Raw genomic sequence first — 16564 nt, 5'->3', positions numbered from 1 at the left:
TGCTGCTACTATTGTTAATCTAACTGAAGAATAGGAAGCTCTTGGGAATTTAGATGGTACCAAATACTGAGCCTGTTGAGGTGCTTATTTTCTGTGGACTTCAGATAGACTGGGACCTCTTAGGAAGCAGCCTACATTGTTCCCTGGACTTGGATTAGAGACCCCTGGCTCTCTGTGACTCAGAGCATTTCCCTGTTAACTTCGGTGTTTGAAGTCCTTCCAGTAGCTAGGAAGGTGGTGATGCTTGCAGGAGAGAAGCAGGTTTTAGGGAAAGACGGTGAGTGTCCTCCAGGGCCTGCTGGCTGGAGGTAGGACTGCCCCTGTGAGGCATTTGGATAGAGAGGCCCAGAACTCAGGAGAGTAATCTGAGCTGGGGAGAGAGACTTGGGGGTGTCAGGCATGAGTGAGCTCCCAGGGTGAGTGGATAAGGAAGATGCCCTGCAGGGGATCTTTCCTCAGTTGGAACTGGAGAGAACTGGGTACATTGGGAGCCCGCTGTGGGGCAGAAGGGGCTGAGATACACCCATCCAGGTTGTATCCAGTGTAGTCTCACCAAGCTTAAGCCAGGTCTGTGCAATGAAGGCCACAAACAGAAGTGGAAGAGAGAACATGCAGAGACAGAAAGGAAGGAAGTTTCAGAGGATCAGTTTGTTACTTCCCTCCCGACATTTGTAATAACCCACAGAAAATGTGAGGAAAAGGTGCAAGAAGTGGGCTACTTGCCATGGGCTGCTGCTAACAGCCCCAGTATGATCGGGATTGCCCTTGTCTCCTGCACCCTGGGCACTGGCTGGTCTTAGAGCTTGCTGTGGGCTCTGCCATGACCTGGGGCCATACTCCGGGGAAGGGAGTAAGAGTGCTTCTAGAGCTCTGTGCTAGGTTCCTTGCACCGTCGCTGAGATGGCTGCACAAATCTATGAGGCGGTGTCATAACAGTTAAATTCTTAGGGTATGGAGTCAGGCATCCGGGTCTGATGTTCAGTCCCCCCACTCACTAGCTCTGTGGCTTTGGCTACTTATCCTTTCTGAATCTCCATTCTCCTCTCTGGACAGTGGATGTGACACTGCTACTCACTTCACTGGACCCTGGTGAGGATTGAGTGAGTTGAATAACTAGTGTCAGCTTAGTGCTTGGCCAGTGGAAGAACCCAGTCGCTGTCTGTTGTGCACATGTTCCTCATCCCCACTCCAGATCAGGAAACCCTGGCTCAGGGAGGATAAAGGGCTGCCCAAGGTTATCTTTCCAGAGCAAGTCTTTATGACCACTCCCCCACACTGCCAGGCCTTCCAGACTCAGGGTAATGACCTGAGCCAAAGGCAGACCCTTAACCAACAGAGTCACCCAGGTGCCCGGCCAGTATTATCCTGATACCAAAACCAAATAAAAATAGCACAAGAACCTGGAGCTTTCACCTAAAGTTTCCTTGTGTTGATTTTGGCAGCAGGCCTGAGTTTTTTCCTAATTTACTTCTTCACAGGACTCCCAGCTGTTTGTGAGAATTTCAGTTTCAACGCTGCAGTTTATATGGGTTCAAAACTTTGCTTTCTTTCCTCTCTTACAGCCAGTGTTCTAGGTTTATGATATCAACAGTTGATCTGTGGTCACACACACACACACCATCTTGTAGCTGTGTGTGGTGATGGCTATTAACTAGATGTAGTGTGGTGATCGTTTCACACTATGTTGAATAAATATGTTGTACACAGAACATATGTATGGGAGCCCGCTGTGGGGCAGAACATATGTATGTTCTGTGTTAGTTGTATCTCAATTAAAAAAAAAAAGACACAGTTGACCCCAAAACAAACTCATGTCCTCATTCAACTTTCACAACAATAATCCCGCAGACACAAATTTCAGAATTCAGAATAAGCATCTTTATTTCTCACATATCTGGATTCAGCTGATATAGGCTAGGTACACCGGGTCTTGACTCCAAACTGTTGGTAAGATTTAGATCTGCTGATGGGGCGCCTGGGTGGCTCCGTGGGTTAAGCCTCTGCCTTTGGCTCAGGTCATGGTCCCAGGGTCCTGGGATCGAGCCCTGCATCGGGCTCTCTGCTCAGCAAGGAGCCTGCTTCCCTCCTCTCTCTCTCTCTGCCTGCCCCCCTGCCCACTTGTGATCTCTGTCTGCCAAATAAATAAATAATATTTTTTTTTAATTAAAAAAAGATCTAGGTCTTCTCCTTGTGTTCCTCATCTTCCATGGACCAGCAGCTGCCTGAGTCATGTTCTTCAAGAGGCCATGCTCTGTAAACAAGGACATTTTAAGCCTATTATTACATCACTTCTGCTAACATCCCTTTGAACAAAGCAAATCCCATGGCCATGCCCAAGCCCAGAGAGGAAGTACTCTACTCCTAAGGAGGTGGTGGGAAAGGGGTGAATATTTGCTGAGGAGTAGTCTGATCTGCACATTCACCTTCCCACTTGAAGTTCATCTTTTCACGTCCCCAAGAATTTCCCTTCCTTTCCTGGGAATTCAGCTCAGTATTTTTGAAACATGTTTGGTATTTATCTAGCATCTAGGTGTCTGTGAATAAGGGTTTTTCAGGGTAATCTGTCCCCCATATTGCTAGAAGTGTACATTGCACAGAGGGATGATACAATGAAGCCAGGACTCCCATCGCAGATCTACAGACCTTCTTCACGTCCTCTTCTTTTTTCTTTTTTTTAAGATTTTGTTTATTCAGGAGAGAAAGCACAAGGTTGGGGGAGGGACAGAGGGAGAGGAAGAAGCAGACTCCCCGCTGAGCGGGGAGCCCAACTTCAGGCTTGATCGCAGCACCCTGGGATCATGACCCGAGCTGAATGCAGACACTTAACCAACTGAACCACCCAGGCGCCCCTCCCCTTCTCTTTTGACCACACTATTGCTGCCTTTTAAGTGAATGACCTCTACATTTATTTCATTGTATTTCAAACCATTGACCACCATCACAGTAAGAAATACATTTTATTTTATAGTTCAGTTAGTACACATATATGTAATTTACAAAATATTAACTCCATTCTGAGTGGGATCCATTCTGATATTTTCCATTCCATATTTTTTTTATTTAAATTCAATTAGCTGGGGCGCCTGGGTGGCTCAGTGGGTTAAGCCGCTGCCTTCGGCTCAGGTCATGATCTCAGAGTCCTGGGATCGAGTCCCGCATCGGGCTCTCTGCTCAGCGGAGAGCCTGCTTCCCTCTCTCTCTCTCTCTGGCTGCCTCTCTGTCTACTTGTGATTTCTCTCTGTCAAATTAATAAATAAAATCTTTAAAAAAAAAATTCAATTAGCCAACATACAGTACATCAATAGTTTCAGATGTAGTGGTCAGTAATTCACCAGTTGCATACAACACCCAGTGCTCATCACATCATGTGCCCTCCTTAATGCCCATCACCCTATCCTACCCACCTCCCCTCCAGTGACCCTCAGTTTGTTTCCAATAGTTAAAAGAGTCTCTCATGGTTTTTCTCCCTCTCTGATGACTTCACATTCAGTTTTCCCTCCCTCCCCCTAAGATCTTATATTCCACATCTGTGTGAAACCATGTGATAATTGTCTTTCTCTGTTGACTTCTTTCGCTAAGTCTAATACCCTCCAGTTCCATCCATGTCAATGTAAATGGTAAGTATTCATCCTTTCTGATGGCTGAGTGATACTCCATTGTACATATACACCACATCTTCTTTATCAATTCATCTGTTGAAGGACATCTTGCCTCTTTCCACAATTTGGCCATTGTGGACATTGCTGCTTAAACATTGGGGTGCAGGTGCACCTTTGGATCAATACATTTGTATATTTGCGGTAGATACCTAGTAATGCAATTGCTAGGTCGTGGGGTACCTCCATTTTTAGCTTCCTTTTTTTTTTAAAGTTTTTATTTATTTATTTTACAGAGAGAGACACAGCGAGAGAGGGAACACAGCAGAGGGAGTGGGAGAGGGAGAAGCAGGTTCCCCACAGAGCAGGGAGCCTGATGCGGGACTTGATCCCAGGACCCTGGGATCATGACCTGTGCTGAAGGCAGATGCTTAACGACTGAGCCAGCCAGGCACCCCTCCATTTTTAGTTTCTTGAGGAACCTCCATACTGCTTTCCAGAGTGGCTGTGTTAACTTGCATTTCCACCAACAATGTAAGAGGGTTCACCTTTCTCCACATCCTTGCCAACATTTGTTGTTTCCTATCTTGTTAATTTTAGCCATTCTGACTGCTGTGAGGTGGTATTTCATTGTGGTTTTGATTTGTATTTCCCTGATGCCAAGTGATGTGGAGCATTTTTTCCTGTGTCTGTTCACCATTTGTATGTCTTCTTGGGACAAGTGTCTGTTCATGTCTTCTGCCCATTTCTTGCCTGGATTGTTTGTGTTTGGGATGTTGAGTTTGATAAGTTATTTATAGATCTTGAATACTAGCCCTTATCTGATAAATATCTTCTCTCATTCTGTAGGTTATCTTTTAGTTTTACTGACTGTTTCCTTTGTTGTGCAGAAACTTCTTATCTTGATGATGTCCCAATAGTTAATTTTTGCTTTTCTTTCCCTTGCCTTTGGAGACATGTCTAGCAAGACGTTTCTGTGGCCAAGGTCACAGAGGTTGCTGCCTGTGTTCTTAAGAATTTTGATGGAATCCTGTCTTACACTAAGGTCTTTATTCCATTTTGAGTCTATTTTTGTGTGTGGTGTAACAGAATGGTCCAGTTTCATTCTTCTGCATGTGGCTGTCCAGTCTTCCCAGCACCATTTGTTGAAGAGACTGTCTTTTTTCCATTGGATGTTCTGTCCCACTTCATTGAAAATTAGTTGACCATAGAGTTGAGGGTCCGTTTCTGGGCTCTCTATTCTGTTCCATTGATCTATGGATTGTGCCAGTACCATACCGTCTTGATGATGACAGCTTTGTAATAGAGCTTGAAGTCTGGAATTGTGATGCCACCAGCTTTAGTTTTCTTTTTCAACATTCCTCTGGCTATTTGGGGGTCTTTTCTGGTTCCATACAAATTTTAGAATTATTTGTTCCAGCTCTGTGAAAAATGTTGATGGTATTTTGTAGGGATTTCATTGAATGTGTAGATTGCTCTGGGTAGCATGGATGTCTTAATAATATTTCTTCTTCCAATCCTTGAGCATGGAATGTTTTTTCATCTCTCTGTGTCTTCCTTAATTTCTTTCATGAGTGTTCTATAGTTTTTACAGTACAGATCCTTTGCCTCTTTGTTTAGGTTTATTCCTAGTTATGTTGTGCTTTTTGATGCATCCATTCCATATTTTAAATGCTGGTCACAGGGCACCTGATTGGCACAGTCAGTTAAGCATCTGACTCTTGGTTTCAGCCCCAGCCGTGATCTCAGAATCCTAAAATTGAGCCCCATGTTGAGCTCCATGCTCTGCACGGAATCTGCTTGAGATTCTCTCTCCCTCTGCCTCTCCTGCTTGTGTGCTCTCTCTCTCTCTCAAATCTTAAAATAATAAAATATGTTCTAGTCATGATACTAAACTGATTTTACAAACTACCAATGGTTCCCAACCTCCAGTTGGAAAAACACTGACCTAGCAAACTCCTTTAATTATCTTCTCTTCCTCATTATTAATTTTGGAGTATATCTACTTTTATCTCTTTGCAAATGGAAAATAAACTCAGTTAGACTGTCCTCTCATCTGACTCATTATGAATTTCTCTCATACCTCAGCCAGGCTTTGGTGCCACCTAGTTCCTTCCTAAAAACCCAGCTTGCACAGAGCCTGCAGTCCGGGCATGTGCGCCCAGCGCCAGGTGCCAACAGCCATGCAGGCTGGTTGGTGCCCAGCTCTTGGAGAAATGACACCGTTATTCAGCCTAGACAAGAACTGGGTCAAAGGGTAGCCCATGGACAAAGAGCAGTAAGTTCCTTGGAGGCCATGAGATGATTAGTGAAGGCTTCCAAGAGAACAGATCTGAATGGGCAAAGAAAACAAGGGGAGAAGGATCCAGGAGGGGCTTGAAGCTTTCCTCAGCAGAAGCAGGAAGGTACCGATCATTTTTTAGTCAAGTAGTTATAAAACCAGATGAAGGTTTCAGGATAGTTGATTTGGCAAGTCTAGCATTCATTCAGTGCATATACCGTGAGTGCCCTCAGTGTTGCTGGCATCGTGCTAGGCATTGGAGTGTTTGAGTGAACAAAACGGGCAGACATCCCTGTACTCACTAGAACTTACTCTCTGGGGCGCCTGGGCAGCTCGGTCAGTTAAGCGTCCACCATCCGCCTTCGGCTCAAGGTCCTGGGATCAAGCCCCTCTTCGGGCTCCCTGCTCAGTGGAGAGCCTGCTTCTCCCTCTCCTTCTGCCTGCCATCCCACCTGCTTGTGTGTGCTTGTGCACATTTTCTCTCTCTCTCTGTCAAGTAAATAAATAAAATCTTAAAAGAAAAAAAAGGAACTTATATTCCAGCAATGTGGCTGGGGGCAGGGGAATCAAGCCTGTATTTTTTATTAGCAATATCGTGTGTGGATGGCCATAAGCATGATGAGAAAGTGAAAAGGAGAGGGCGAGGGCTTGGGGAGTGGCCCCGGTGGGATGCACCTCCAGGCCGCCTGGAGTCCAGCCGACCGCTCTGCTTGGGGCATGACTGTGGTGAAGGAGGTGGCTCTAGCAGGGGCAGCAGGGAGAGCGGGGAGAGAGTGGAGGGGCAGGATGGCAGCCTCAGGCTCCCGTTTTCCTTTCAGAAACACAGTGTACAATATTCGGGGCAACAGGCAGGCCCAAGGAATAGGCCATGGACCTCCAGGAGAAGATCCTCCCGGGAGTGTGGAACCTCAGAGGGTCGAGCAGCCCTTACCCTCCGACCCAGGCACCCCAGGTGAGCTCAGGTTTGGGCTGTCGTCAGAGACCAAGCAAGTGCCCTCTGTATCCTCCCCAGTGCCTTTTGTGTTGAACATGAAATTCTCCAGGTCACTCCTCCTGGTATCCATGGGTCTAGCAGCAGTGACTCCTTTTTTTTTTTTAAATTAATATTACTATGGTAAAATACACATGAAATATACCACTTTAACCAGTTATAAGCGGCATGAAGCACATTCACGGTGGTGTTCAACCCTCACCGCCATCCGTCTCCAGGAATTCTTTCTCGTCTTCCCAAACATGGCTCTTAGCAATGACTCCTGAAGTAGTAAAAGAAAATGTCTTTCACTTTTTCTTTCGTACTGGCTTTTTTTTTTTTTTAAATTTATAAGGAAAGGATATAAAAATGCATCCCTGGGGTGATTAAAATCAGATCTGCCTGAAGAAGCAGAACAAGTGACCTTTAGCTGTCCATCCAGCTGTTCCATCGCACTTTACTATTTCACAGAATGTGAGCGGCCCACACCTTCAGGGGGAGGGATTGGCCTTTTTTTTTTTTTTAAGGAAATTGGGATGGGTGCCCTTAGGACATTCTGTAATCTAAAAACAGTTGGAAGAAAACTGGCTGAGGCAGTGGGGTCTTCTAGCCGTGAGGACCCCTGGGCTATATAGTAGTGGCTCCAGAAAGAGCATCCCTTTGGAGCAGTGCCCGTGTATCGCAGTGAACAGTGCATGAGGGGTTCAGTATCCCGGGAACCAGGGCTAATGGAACCAGCACTGCTTTGTAGCCGCTCCTTTGTGCTGAGGCTACCTTAAGCACTTTTTTCCCTTTGGTAACAGTTTCATTAAAATATAATTTACATACCAAACAATTCACCCCTTTAAAGTCTGCAATTCACCACAATCAACTCTAGAACATGCTTATTATCCCCAAAAGAAACCTCGCACCCCTCCAGCTCTAGGCAGCCGCTGTTCAGCTCTCTGTCTCTGCGGATTTGCCTGTTCTGGGTAGTTCATATAGATGGACTCTGCAGTGTCTGGTCCTTTAGGACTGGCTCCTGTCACCGAACAGAATCTTTTCAAGTTTCTCTTATGGGTACCAAGCGCTTCACCTGCTTTAACCTCTTTGACCCTTCCAGCAACCTGAGCGGTAGCTTCTGTTGTTCTCATTTACTAAATCAGAGGACCAAGGACAGAAAAGTGGGAGTGACTCTCTCATGACCGTACTGCTTGTGCAGAACTGGGAACTAGAGTTCAGGCTGAGGCTTTAGAAAAGTCTCGTTTTCTAAAAGAGTGATTCTTTCACACTATGTTTTTATAGCCATGACCTTGACTCCCATAAATAAAATTTAATATACAGTGCAGATCAAAGCAGACTTGAGGCAGGGGAATGGGGACTGGGCTCCCCTCAGCTCCTCCTACCATCTTCCCCTCCCAGCTAGCCCCATGAAATCCTACAGCACTGACGGAGACCACTCTCTTAGGCCTTATCTTCTCAAACTATCAAATGGGTGCCGTGATCCCTACCTTGTTTGCCCTCAGAGTCAGTGGAGAGTAGTATTATCAGAGGGCAGCAGGGCTGTAGGGAGCCTCTCTGCTCTTCTATACCCCATGCATGAAAGAGAAAGAAAGAAGCCTTGCTGTCCTTTGACCTCTGCAATTGGGTTTGTATCCAGCGCAGCCAGATTTCTTTTAAGTCTAGAACAAAACCATTCTATTCTTGTATTCAGCAAGGCCAGGCAGGTTCTGATTCTTACTCATTTCTTCTCCATTCGAGATGGTTTGGCTAACCCTAGAAGAAACATGCTAAATTATTCGACTCATCCTCAAAGCCCTACCTATCCCCTCACCTGGGATCCCATACCATGTCCTTATTTTTAACACCCTAGTCCCAAAAGGATTGGGGATAGCTTATTAAACTATGTATCAGGGGAAAGTAAGTGAGTAATCTGGGTTAGGAAATTTAGATAAGACCAAGATAAGATCCTATAGAATAGCTATGAGTGAGCAGCAGATGTGGCTCTGAGCTTCTCAGTAGCCAAGGCAAAGAGAGAAAGAAATGCAAGTGTTAGATTATTTCCAGTGCCCACAGAATAAACACATATTTTCTAAGAAACAGAGCCTTTCTCAGAGGGCTGAGAGAAATTTCTTCTGCTGGTGCCTCATAATGGGCATGGTGTGTATGTACCACGTAGACAAGATTTTCAAGGTCTTTTAAAGGTCCTTTTCAAGGGCCTTTAAAATGTCCCTGGATGCAAGCTGATGGCAGATCCCTAAAGTGTAGGCTTGGGGCAGGGAAGGACAAGGCGTCGGGGGTAGGTGAGTAACTCTGATATTGGATTTGATTTAAGAAAAAAAAAAATAAAGTAAGAAATTCAACAGTGGTTGACAGATGTTTTCTATAAAGAGCTAGATACTAAATGTTGGAGACATTGTGCGGCATTTGGTCTCTGTTGCCAGTACCCAACTCTGCCCTTGTAGAGTGAAAGCAGCACAGACAATGCATAAATGGATGTGGCCATGTTCCAATAACTTTTTATTTACAAAAGCAGGTTGTAGGCTGGATTTGGCCTGTGGGCCTCTGGCTGCTGACCCTGGCTCTAGAAGAAATAGGACTCTGCAGCCTGGAGGCAGTCAACTGTGGGGAATATGTTCCCTAACTTAACTTGTAATAAGAATCCAACTTTGACTTAATCTCGGGGGCAAGAATGCCAAATACAGATATTCCATACTCCTGTCTATGGACAGATCTCTGTACTTCAAAAATCGCCCAGAGGGTAGAGGTGGTATCTTGAAATAAGAAACAAGACATCCTGCCAGGGCTTGTGCCTGAGATGGCCCCTGGCACACAGCAGTGGTGTGGTGTGAGATAGCCCAGACAGGCGGGGATCCGAGAGTGGGTGAGAGGCACACGTCAGAGGACGGCCTGAAGGACCCAGCCAGTACAGTATAAATAATGTTTATATAGCCCAAGCATTCTCAAAGTGTGATCCAGGACCAGACGCAGCAGCATCCCCTAGGAACGTTTTAGAAATGCAAATTGTCAAGCCCCCTCCCCCCACCCCAGACCTATTGATGAGAAGCTCTGGGAATAGGGTCCCACAATCTGCATTTTACCAGGCCCCCCAGGTGCTTCTGCAGCAAGTTCATTTTGACCACTGAGGCCACTGATCATAACCTCTGTGTTCCTCCTTTTGAGCAGGGAAAGATCCAGCAGATTCTCCAAAGCCTACACCCAAATCCTCTCTGACCGCCAATCTCATTCAGAAAGCCAAGCTCCAGAACACCACCTTTCCACTCTTTGCCGAAGGACTCACACGAACCCGAACTGCCCAGGAAAAGGTTCTGGCCTTGGAGCAACAGGTTCTGATGCTCACCAAGGAGTTAAAGTCTCAGAAGGTGAGCTCTGGCCCCAGTGGGGCCCCAGGCTCCAGTGCACCCCTCTGGCCTGGAGTTTCTGAACAAGCTAGACATGCCATGTTTGCCTAGCTGGGTGCGGGCCAGTCTCTGTCCTTACCAGCCAAACTGCTAGTGGAGGGAAATGTTGTGCTCTTGGCTACTAAGGGACATGTGGACACTCAGCCTAGGTGACAGAAATCCTTCCAGGGCAGGGTCTCCGGAACCTCCTTTGTATTGCTCTTGGACTCCTGGAACACTGTGCCTGGCCTGACCCCACACTGAAGAAAGGCAGCATTTGGAGGAGGGGGGTCTGGATGCAGGGTCCTGGGAGGGGCCTCTGAAGGAACTGGCAGCTACTAATGTTGTAGATTGCTGAAGAACTCTCACAGGAGAGAGAAAGCAGGCAGGTCTATGTAGCTCTGGGGCTCAGCCAGGCCCCACAGGGGACAGTGACAAGGAAGATTCTACAATGGCCATTGTAGAACGCAGATCACATACATACACAGACGTTAAAATCATCACTAAATTCTACAACCCAGGGAATACACCATGTTCGCATTCTGGGGCAACTTTGTGAAGTCTCCATCACGTGGCATGTGGCAAGGAGGTGAGGGGGACTGCAACCCTGGGTACAATGAAAGTAGTTCAGATAGCACAGTTGTTACTGAAAATCCCGAGGGTGGTGCCCGATGATGTCCCCAGGCATGGGCTCCACTGAGAACCCCGGCTTCTTTTCCTCTGAGGGGAAAGCCCAAGTCCTCATGTTGAGGTTTGGCTGGCCTCAGTCTTCCTGCTTTATTCCCTAGCTCTAGCCTCTGGGGTGGGCGGTGGGGGGTGTAGTGTATATACTTCTGAATAGTCTCCCTCCTGTACATTTCTTCTCCTCCTTTCTGCTGCTCCATTTTTGGAGAAGACAGTCCAGAAAAACGCTCTCCCTACCTAGTTTTGCCCCTTCTCTGCCTTTCTTGCCTTAAGCGGGTAGTAGGGGAAGCAGCTGAGGCTTCCCTAATGAAGCCGCCCATGATTGGAGTTCTCCAAGGAGGAAGCTCATTCATTCATAGGTTCTCCCTTCAGTTGTGAATTCACCAGGTCTTTGTCGAGGGGCTGTGGTGTGCACGCAGTAGTCTAGGTGCTGGGAACAGGGAGAAGAGACATGGGCCCTGCCTCTTGGGGGCTTGCATTTCACAGCAGAGGCAGGCAGTAAGCATGCCGACACCCACGTATAGCATTACAGCCTGGGAAGCCCCCTCTGAGTCCGCTTAGCAGCCCAGTTTTTTCTCCAGCTATCTTCCCATCCTGCAGTGGAGCTGCTGGCGCTCCTGAGAGTCCAGAGGGTGTCCAGCTGGCTCCAGTTGGATCCATCCTGATCCCTGGACCAGTACAATATAAGGCCCAGACCCAACCTGGCCAGGAAAAGCAATCTGGATGTGAGCACTGCCTCTTCTTTCATTACACCTTCCCCTTTCTAGGAAATCTGGGCAGCCTTCCGGGGCTTAGCCTTTGCTTCCAAGGTGTCAGGAGTTGTCCAATGAAGGAGAGAGGCCTGGGAGCCTGAGATTTCATTGAGGTTTGCCCCCGACGGCTGTGCCTCCCTGGAATATGTGGCATTCTTAATAAATGGAGGCAAGCTCTTGGAGATCAGTAAGGGCTTCCCAGGCTGCTACTAGCTTCCCTGCCGTCGGGATGAAAATGGCAGGAGGAAGTTGTACAAGCATTACAGAATCTGGACTTTCTAACTAGCTCACTTTCCAGCAAAGCTTGGCCTGGTCTGGGACCAATAGGAGAAGAAGCCTTGCGGTTTCACTCTTAACTCACCAGATGAGTGCTGTGCGTGCTATCCGGCCCATCTCACAAAGGTGGTTTTGTCTGGTGGGTGTCTCAGAGCACAGGCCTTGAAGTGGACAGTACCGTCTGCAGTTCCAGCCCTGAGCAAGTTTCTTAACCTCTCAGAGCCTCAGCTTCCTCCTCTGCACCTGGAGGTTCAGTGGTCCTTACTGGAGAGGCCTGTATCTGGATTCATCAAGCCCAGTGCCTGGCTCGCATCAGCCTCGCACCAGATGCAGGCTTTGGCTGTCACTGTGGCATTCCCTGCCCTCCTTGTTGATTCCTTCCAGCCTAACAAGAGTGGTGCATTCCTCTGAGGGGCTCTAGGAAGACAGATGGGCACCTGTGAGGGTCTCCAAGAAACGAGTGGCATAGCAGTGATGGATGGAGGTCAAGTCGTCATCCCACATCCATCACGGGGAGCCCCAGCCCTACAAACTCTGGCCTTTTACCTCCAACCCAGATACCAAAACCAAAGAGCAGAGGGAGAGATGATCAACTCTTGGCCCAGAGCTAGGACAAGGGGAGGCCTGCAAAACCTTGGTGTACCCAGTGGTGGCCCAGAGGTGCAGAAATGCTGATTGGAGAGCACTAACTGTCCATCTGAGACCCTCCGAGTCCAGTTCCTCAGCTGGGTGGACAGTCCCCCAGACTTCCCTAGACCCATATCTGCAAGATGTCTTCCTGTGTTTCTTCAGTGGAAGGTGCTCTCTTTCTGCCTGAGGCTGCAGGAGGATGTGGGACCTGGGAGGTCTTGTCCTGGCTCAGCCACCCAGGGGCTCATTGCCAGTAGCTTTAGGGACCCTTGAAGAATTTGTATCTCAGATTCTGTTGCATGCTGTGGAGGGCACAGAGGTGCATAGGGTCCCTGCCCTCAGGAGGGAAAGGGGAGATAAGAGCGTACATACCTAGTGTTGAGTGTGGCCCTAGCTCTGTGCTCGGGCTTTCCATGCATTAACACTTATCCTCACAACAGTTACCAGCCCCCTTTTCTTGAGGAGCAAACTGAGGCTCTGAGAGATTCTGCAGGCCCAGGGTCTCCCAGGGGCCAAGACCAGTTTCAGACTCTAGTCTGTCTGCTTCTAGAGTTTCTGCCTTTTTCACCATGCCATGCTCAAGTTGCTCAGAGATGGTGGGTGACTGCCCTGAGGTCACACAGCTGGAAGAGCCAGGACTAAGACCCTCAGTCGCCTTTCCTGGTACGGCCCAGCATAAGACATGATCACCGTAACTGCTTTTCAGAAAATACCAATACACTCATGTCTGGTGTCATATTGAACTATAGGACCACTCCAGGACCCATGGAGCCATTATCTGTCCCAGGCCCTTGCAGCATGCTGGTCCCCCAGGAGTTCGGGCCTCCTGAAGATTGTACCAGATGGCTGCTTGGCTGGGTGACTCAGGCTCTCAGAGTTGACAAAATTGCACCCAGCCTGAAGGCTGCCTGCTCTGGCAGATGGAAGCCCATGTTTGTAGTGATGTTGGCCATCTGTTGACTGCTAGGAATGATGAACTCTTCCTAGGCCCTATCTGGGGCCAACTTAGCTTGCTGAGGGTAATTTATTGAGGAAACTCAGTGGGGACAAAGTGCAGCCTCTTACTTCCCTAGAACCCCAGCCAGAGACCTCAATGTACACTCCCCTTGTCCAGAGTACAGAGTACAAAGACTTCAGAGTGCATAGAGGGAGGGTCGATGCAGGCCTTGACTGTTTCCACTTGGGGAGGGGCACTTGCCATACTTCCTTTCTCTTACTTGAAGTGGCTGTCCCAGGAGTAGGGAGCATGCTCTCCATTTTACGTATGACAAAGCCATAGTTTAGTTTTCTGAAACACTGTCACAAGAAACACCCTCATGGACCTGGAATGGCAACCAAGACCTCAGGGACTCCAGAGCCAGTGTTCCTTGCTGCACTGCTGGTGCCCAGCCTCTGAGGGGCCAGTGGCTGGGGTGCCGGACTGAGATTCTGGTTCTTTCCCCAGCAACATGGGCCCATCCACCTCAATTTTAGTGAGTAAGGAAAGTGTTGACTTTTTAATAAAGGAAAGGATTAATTTTTAAAAGATGGTTTGTTGGCTTTTAAAATTTTAAATAATCAACTATATCTCAATAAAAAATATTTTTAAATGACAACTTGTGGCCAGTTATCAAAATCTGAAATGGGCCAAACAATGATTTGATTAAGAAATATTAGAAGTACCACTTGATCAGCTCTTGTTTCTAAGAAGAGGTCCTAAAGCATTGCTTATAGAGGTGGGAATTGGAAAGACCCCAGGTGTCCCTTCTTGAGGGCAGGACAGGGCACTGGGGCGCATCCAGACAAGGAACAGTCCCTATACTGTTGCTAGTGACGGCCGTGCTTGGCAACACAGCATAGTGTATCGTAAGGCCCTGAGCGCCTTCCCTTTTGGTTTTTAATATTTCTGTATCGTGTGTATGTGCGTTTTTGTGGCATGATGTCCTCCAGTCCATCCATGTTGTAGCATGTAACAGGTTCCCTTCCTTTTTCAGGCTCAGTAATATGCCGTCATATGTATACGCTACATTCCGTTTATTAGTTCACTATCAGAGGCGTGGGTGTTGTTCCCATCTCTTGGGTGTTGTAACTGATGCTGCTATGAACATGGATTATTTCTATTTTTAAAGAAATGGGAAGAAGTGTCTCAGTGCAAAATGTGTTAACTACACATCATGGAGAAGTGGAGGACCCTAGATTAGGAGTTGGGGGTCCTCTGTTACGGCCACCTGTGGAGACCCACAAACTCCTTTTAGTCTCCTTCCTTCCTTCTTGGGCTTCAGTGTCCTCCTGTGACAGCAAGTGACCCGTCTGACCAGGTAGTTTCCCCAGGCCTGCCAGCCACCAGGTTTCTGAACCTCAGGTCCATTCGCACTCTTCACCTCGTGCTTCCCGCTCTGACTCCGTTCCTTCCCTGCTTCCTTTCCCCCAGCTCATGCTGCAGCAGGGATTCTGGGATGGTAGGACAGTCTCCTGGGCTGGAAGTAGGAGGGGGGAGGCAGCTGGATGTAATAAAATGGGCTTCAGAGTTGACTCTCGTAAAGTTGGGGGAAAGATACCCCCGATGCTGAGCCTCAGGCGAGTCTGAACAGTGGTGTCGGCTCGTTATCCCCCCCGGGCACTTACCAGGGTCATCTCCACATCTCAGCCAAACCAGAAAATGGTCTCAGCTTCTCGGTTATCCTGGAGCCACAGGAATGGTGATCTCTCTCAGCAGAGCCTGAGAAGCCAATTCATTCCAAACATTCCTGTCTGGTTTGCAACCACCTCCTCACCCCACCTTCTGGCCACACCCCAGAATGCCCAGAGCCCCACACAGGGTTAGGGTTAGGCCTTTGCTGGAGCTGCTGACTCAGCACATGTGGAAAGGCCTATCAGCCCTCATCTCCTGCCTACTTCTTGACTGTCTCTGGCCCTCATTCTTCACAGAACTCTTCTGCCTTTCTGTAGAATATACTGGTCTTCCCCTCCCTCTGCCTCAGGTAGAAGTCATTGCTCTCTGCTCTGTATCCCCACCAACACATTTGCTTCCCCCTTGCAGTAAATCATTCCATTATAGTAGTTCATTTTTTTACTCCCACCAGCCTTGGTGGTGTTTGCAGGTGAGAACTCTGACCAGTCCCTCTTCGGGCCACCCATACTGAGCCCAGGACCTGGCACTGAGTGGGGCTTAATAAGTTTGGATGGCTGGAGGGAAGGGAGAGAAGCAGAAGAGGGCCAGTCTGTGGTCCCCAAGTTTCAGAAGATGCATGCTATTTCGATCTTGCCATTATTTTCTCAGATAAAGTCATGATTTGGAGTTTTCTTCCAAAATGGAATTGTTCTTAGCAAGAACCCTACCCAGCTGATCCATTTAGTTGAACATTTGGTGTGGATACAGGTAACGTGTTTCTGGGAAGCCATGCTCTCTGGCATGGAGCATAGCAATGGCCCAGAGTCCCTGTCCCCCAGGTCTGAGGTTCACGTGGGACTGGCCACTGGGCTGCCTGGCTTCTGATATTCTGATCCTGGCCTTAAGTGAGTCCACATCCCTGTTTTGGGAAAGAACAAGTCCCAGGGAGGTTGGGGGCCTGAAGGCGTGGAGAGCCAAGCAGACCTGGAGTTTCCATGTGAATATCGTGCCCCACCAAGGAGTGAACGGGGCTCTGTTGCTCGTGAGCCCTTCTGCTTTCTCGCATCGGCCTGCAGGCATTGCTTGGTGGCCTGAGGGGCTGGGCACAGGGGACCACATGAGGCTCTGGTGTGCTTTAGCCTGAGGACTGCAAATGTGTTTCTTCTCTGGTGCTCTCCCAGCTCCGTCAGTAGCTGCTACCTGCTGCTATCTTCAGTATCCTGAGGCCTCCACTAGGCTTAGTAGGAAGGAATATTGAGACGAATCAGTGAGGTCTGCCACAGGAGAGAAGAGCCACGCCAGTGTCCCACGGGCTGCCACGCCAGTGTCCCACGGGCTGCCTTCACGACTGACCGAGCACAGGCTTGCAATGATTTGGGATTGAATTCCATTCTACTCTGCGGGG

General features: G+C 48.2%; 1 protein-coding gene across 3 annotated transcripts in view; it reads left to right on the top strand.

Annotated features, from left to right (window-relative positions):
• The window catches only part of TBC1D2 (TBC1 domain family member 2), a 51879-nt gene that overhangs the window by 14358 nt on the left and 20957 nt on the right, over window positions 1–16564 (top strand). For 2 of the 3 annotated variants that reach the window (XM_082694932.1, XM_082694933.1), the window contains one exon: window positions 6696–6829. In XM_082694932.1, the coding sequence (XP_082551058.1) occupies window positions 6746–6829 (84 nt within the window). In that variant the 5' untranslated portion in view covers window positions 6696–6745. Of the gene's footprint in view, window positions 1–6695; window positions 6830–10012; window positions 10210–16564 lie in introns of all 3 variants that reach the window. The other variant, XM_082694931.1, reaches the window with a different exon arrangement.

This window comes from Mustela nivalis (genome assembly GCF_964662115.1).
Source record: "Mustela nivalis genome assembly, chromosome: 13".
Lineage (NCBI taxonomy): Eukaryota > Metazoa > Chordata > Mammalia > Carnivora > Mustelidae > Mustela > Mustela nivalis.
This window is presented reverse-complemented; position numbering and strand designations above follow the sequence as displayed.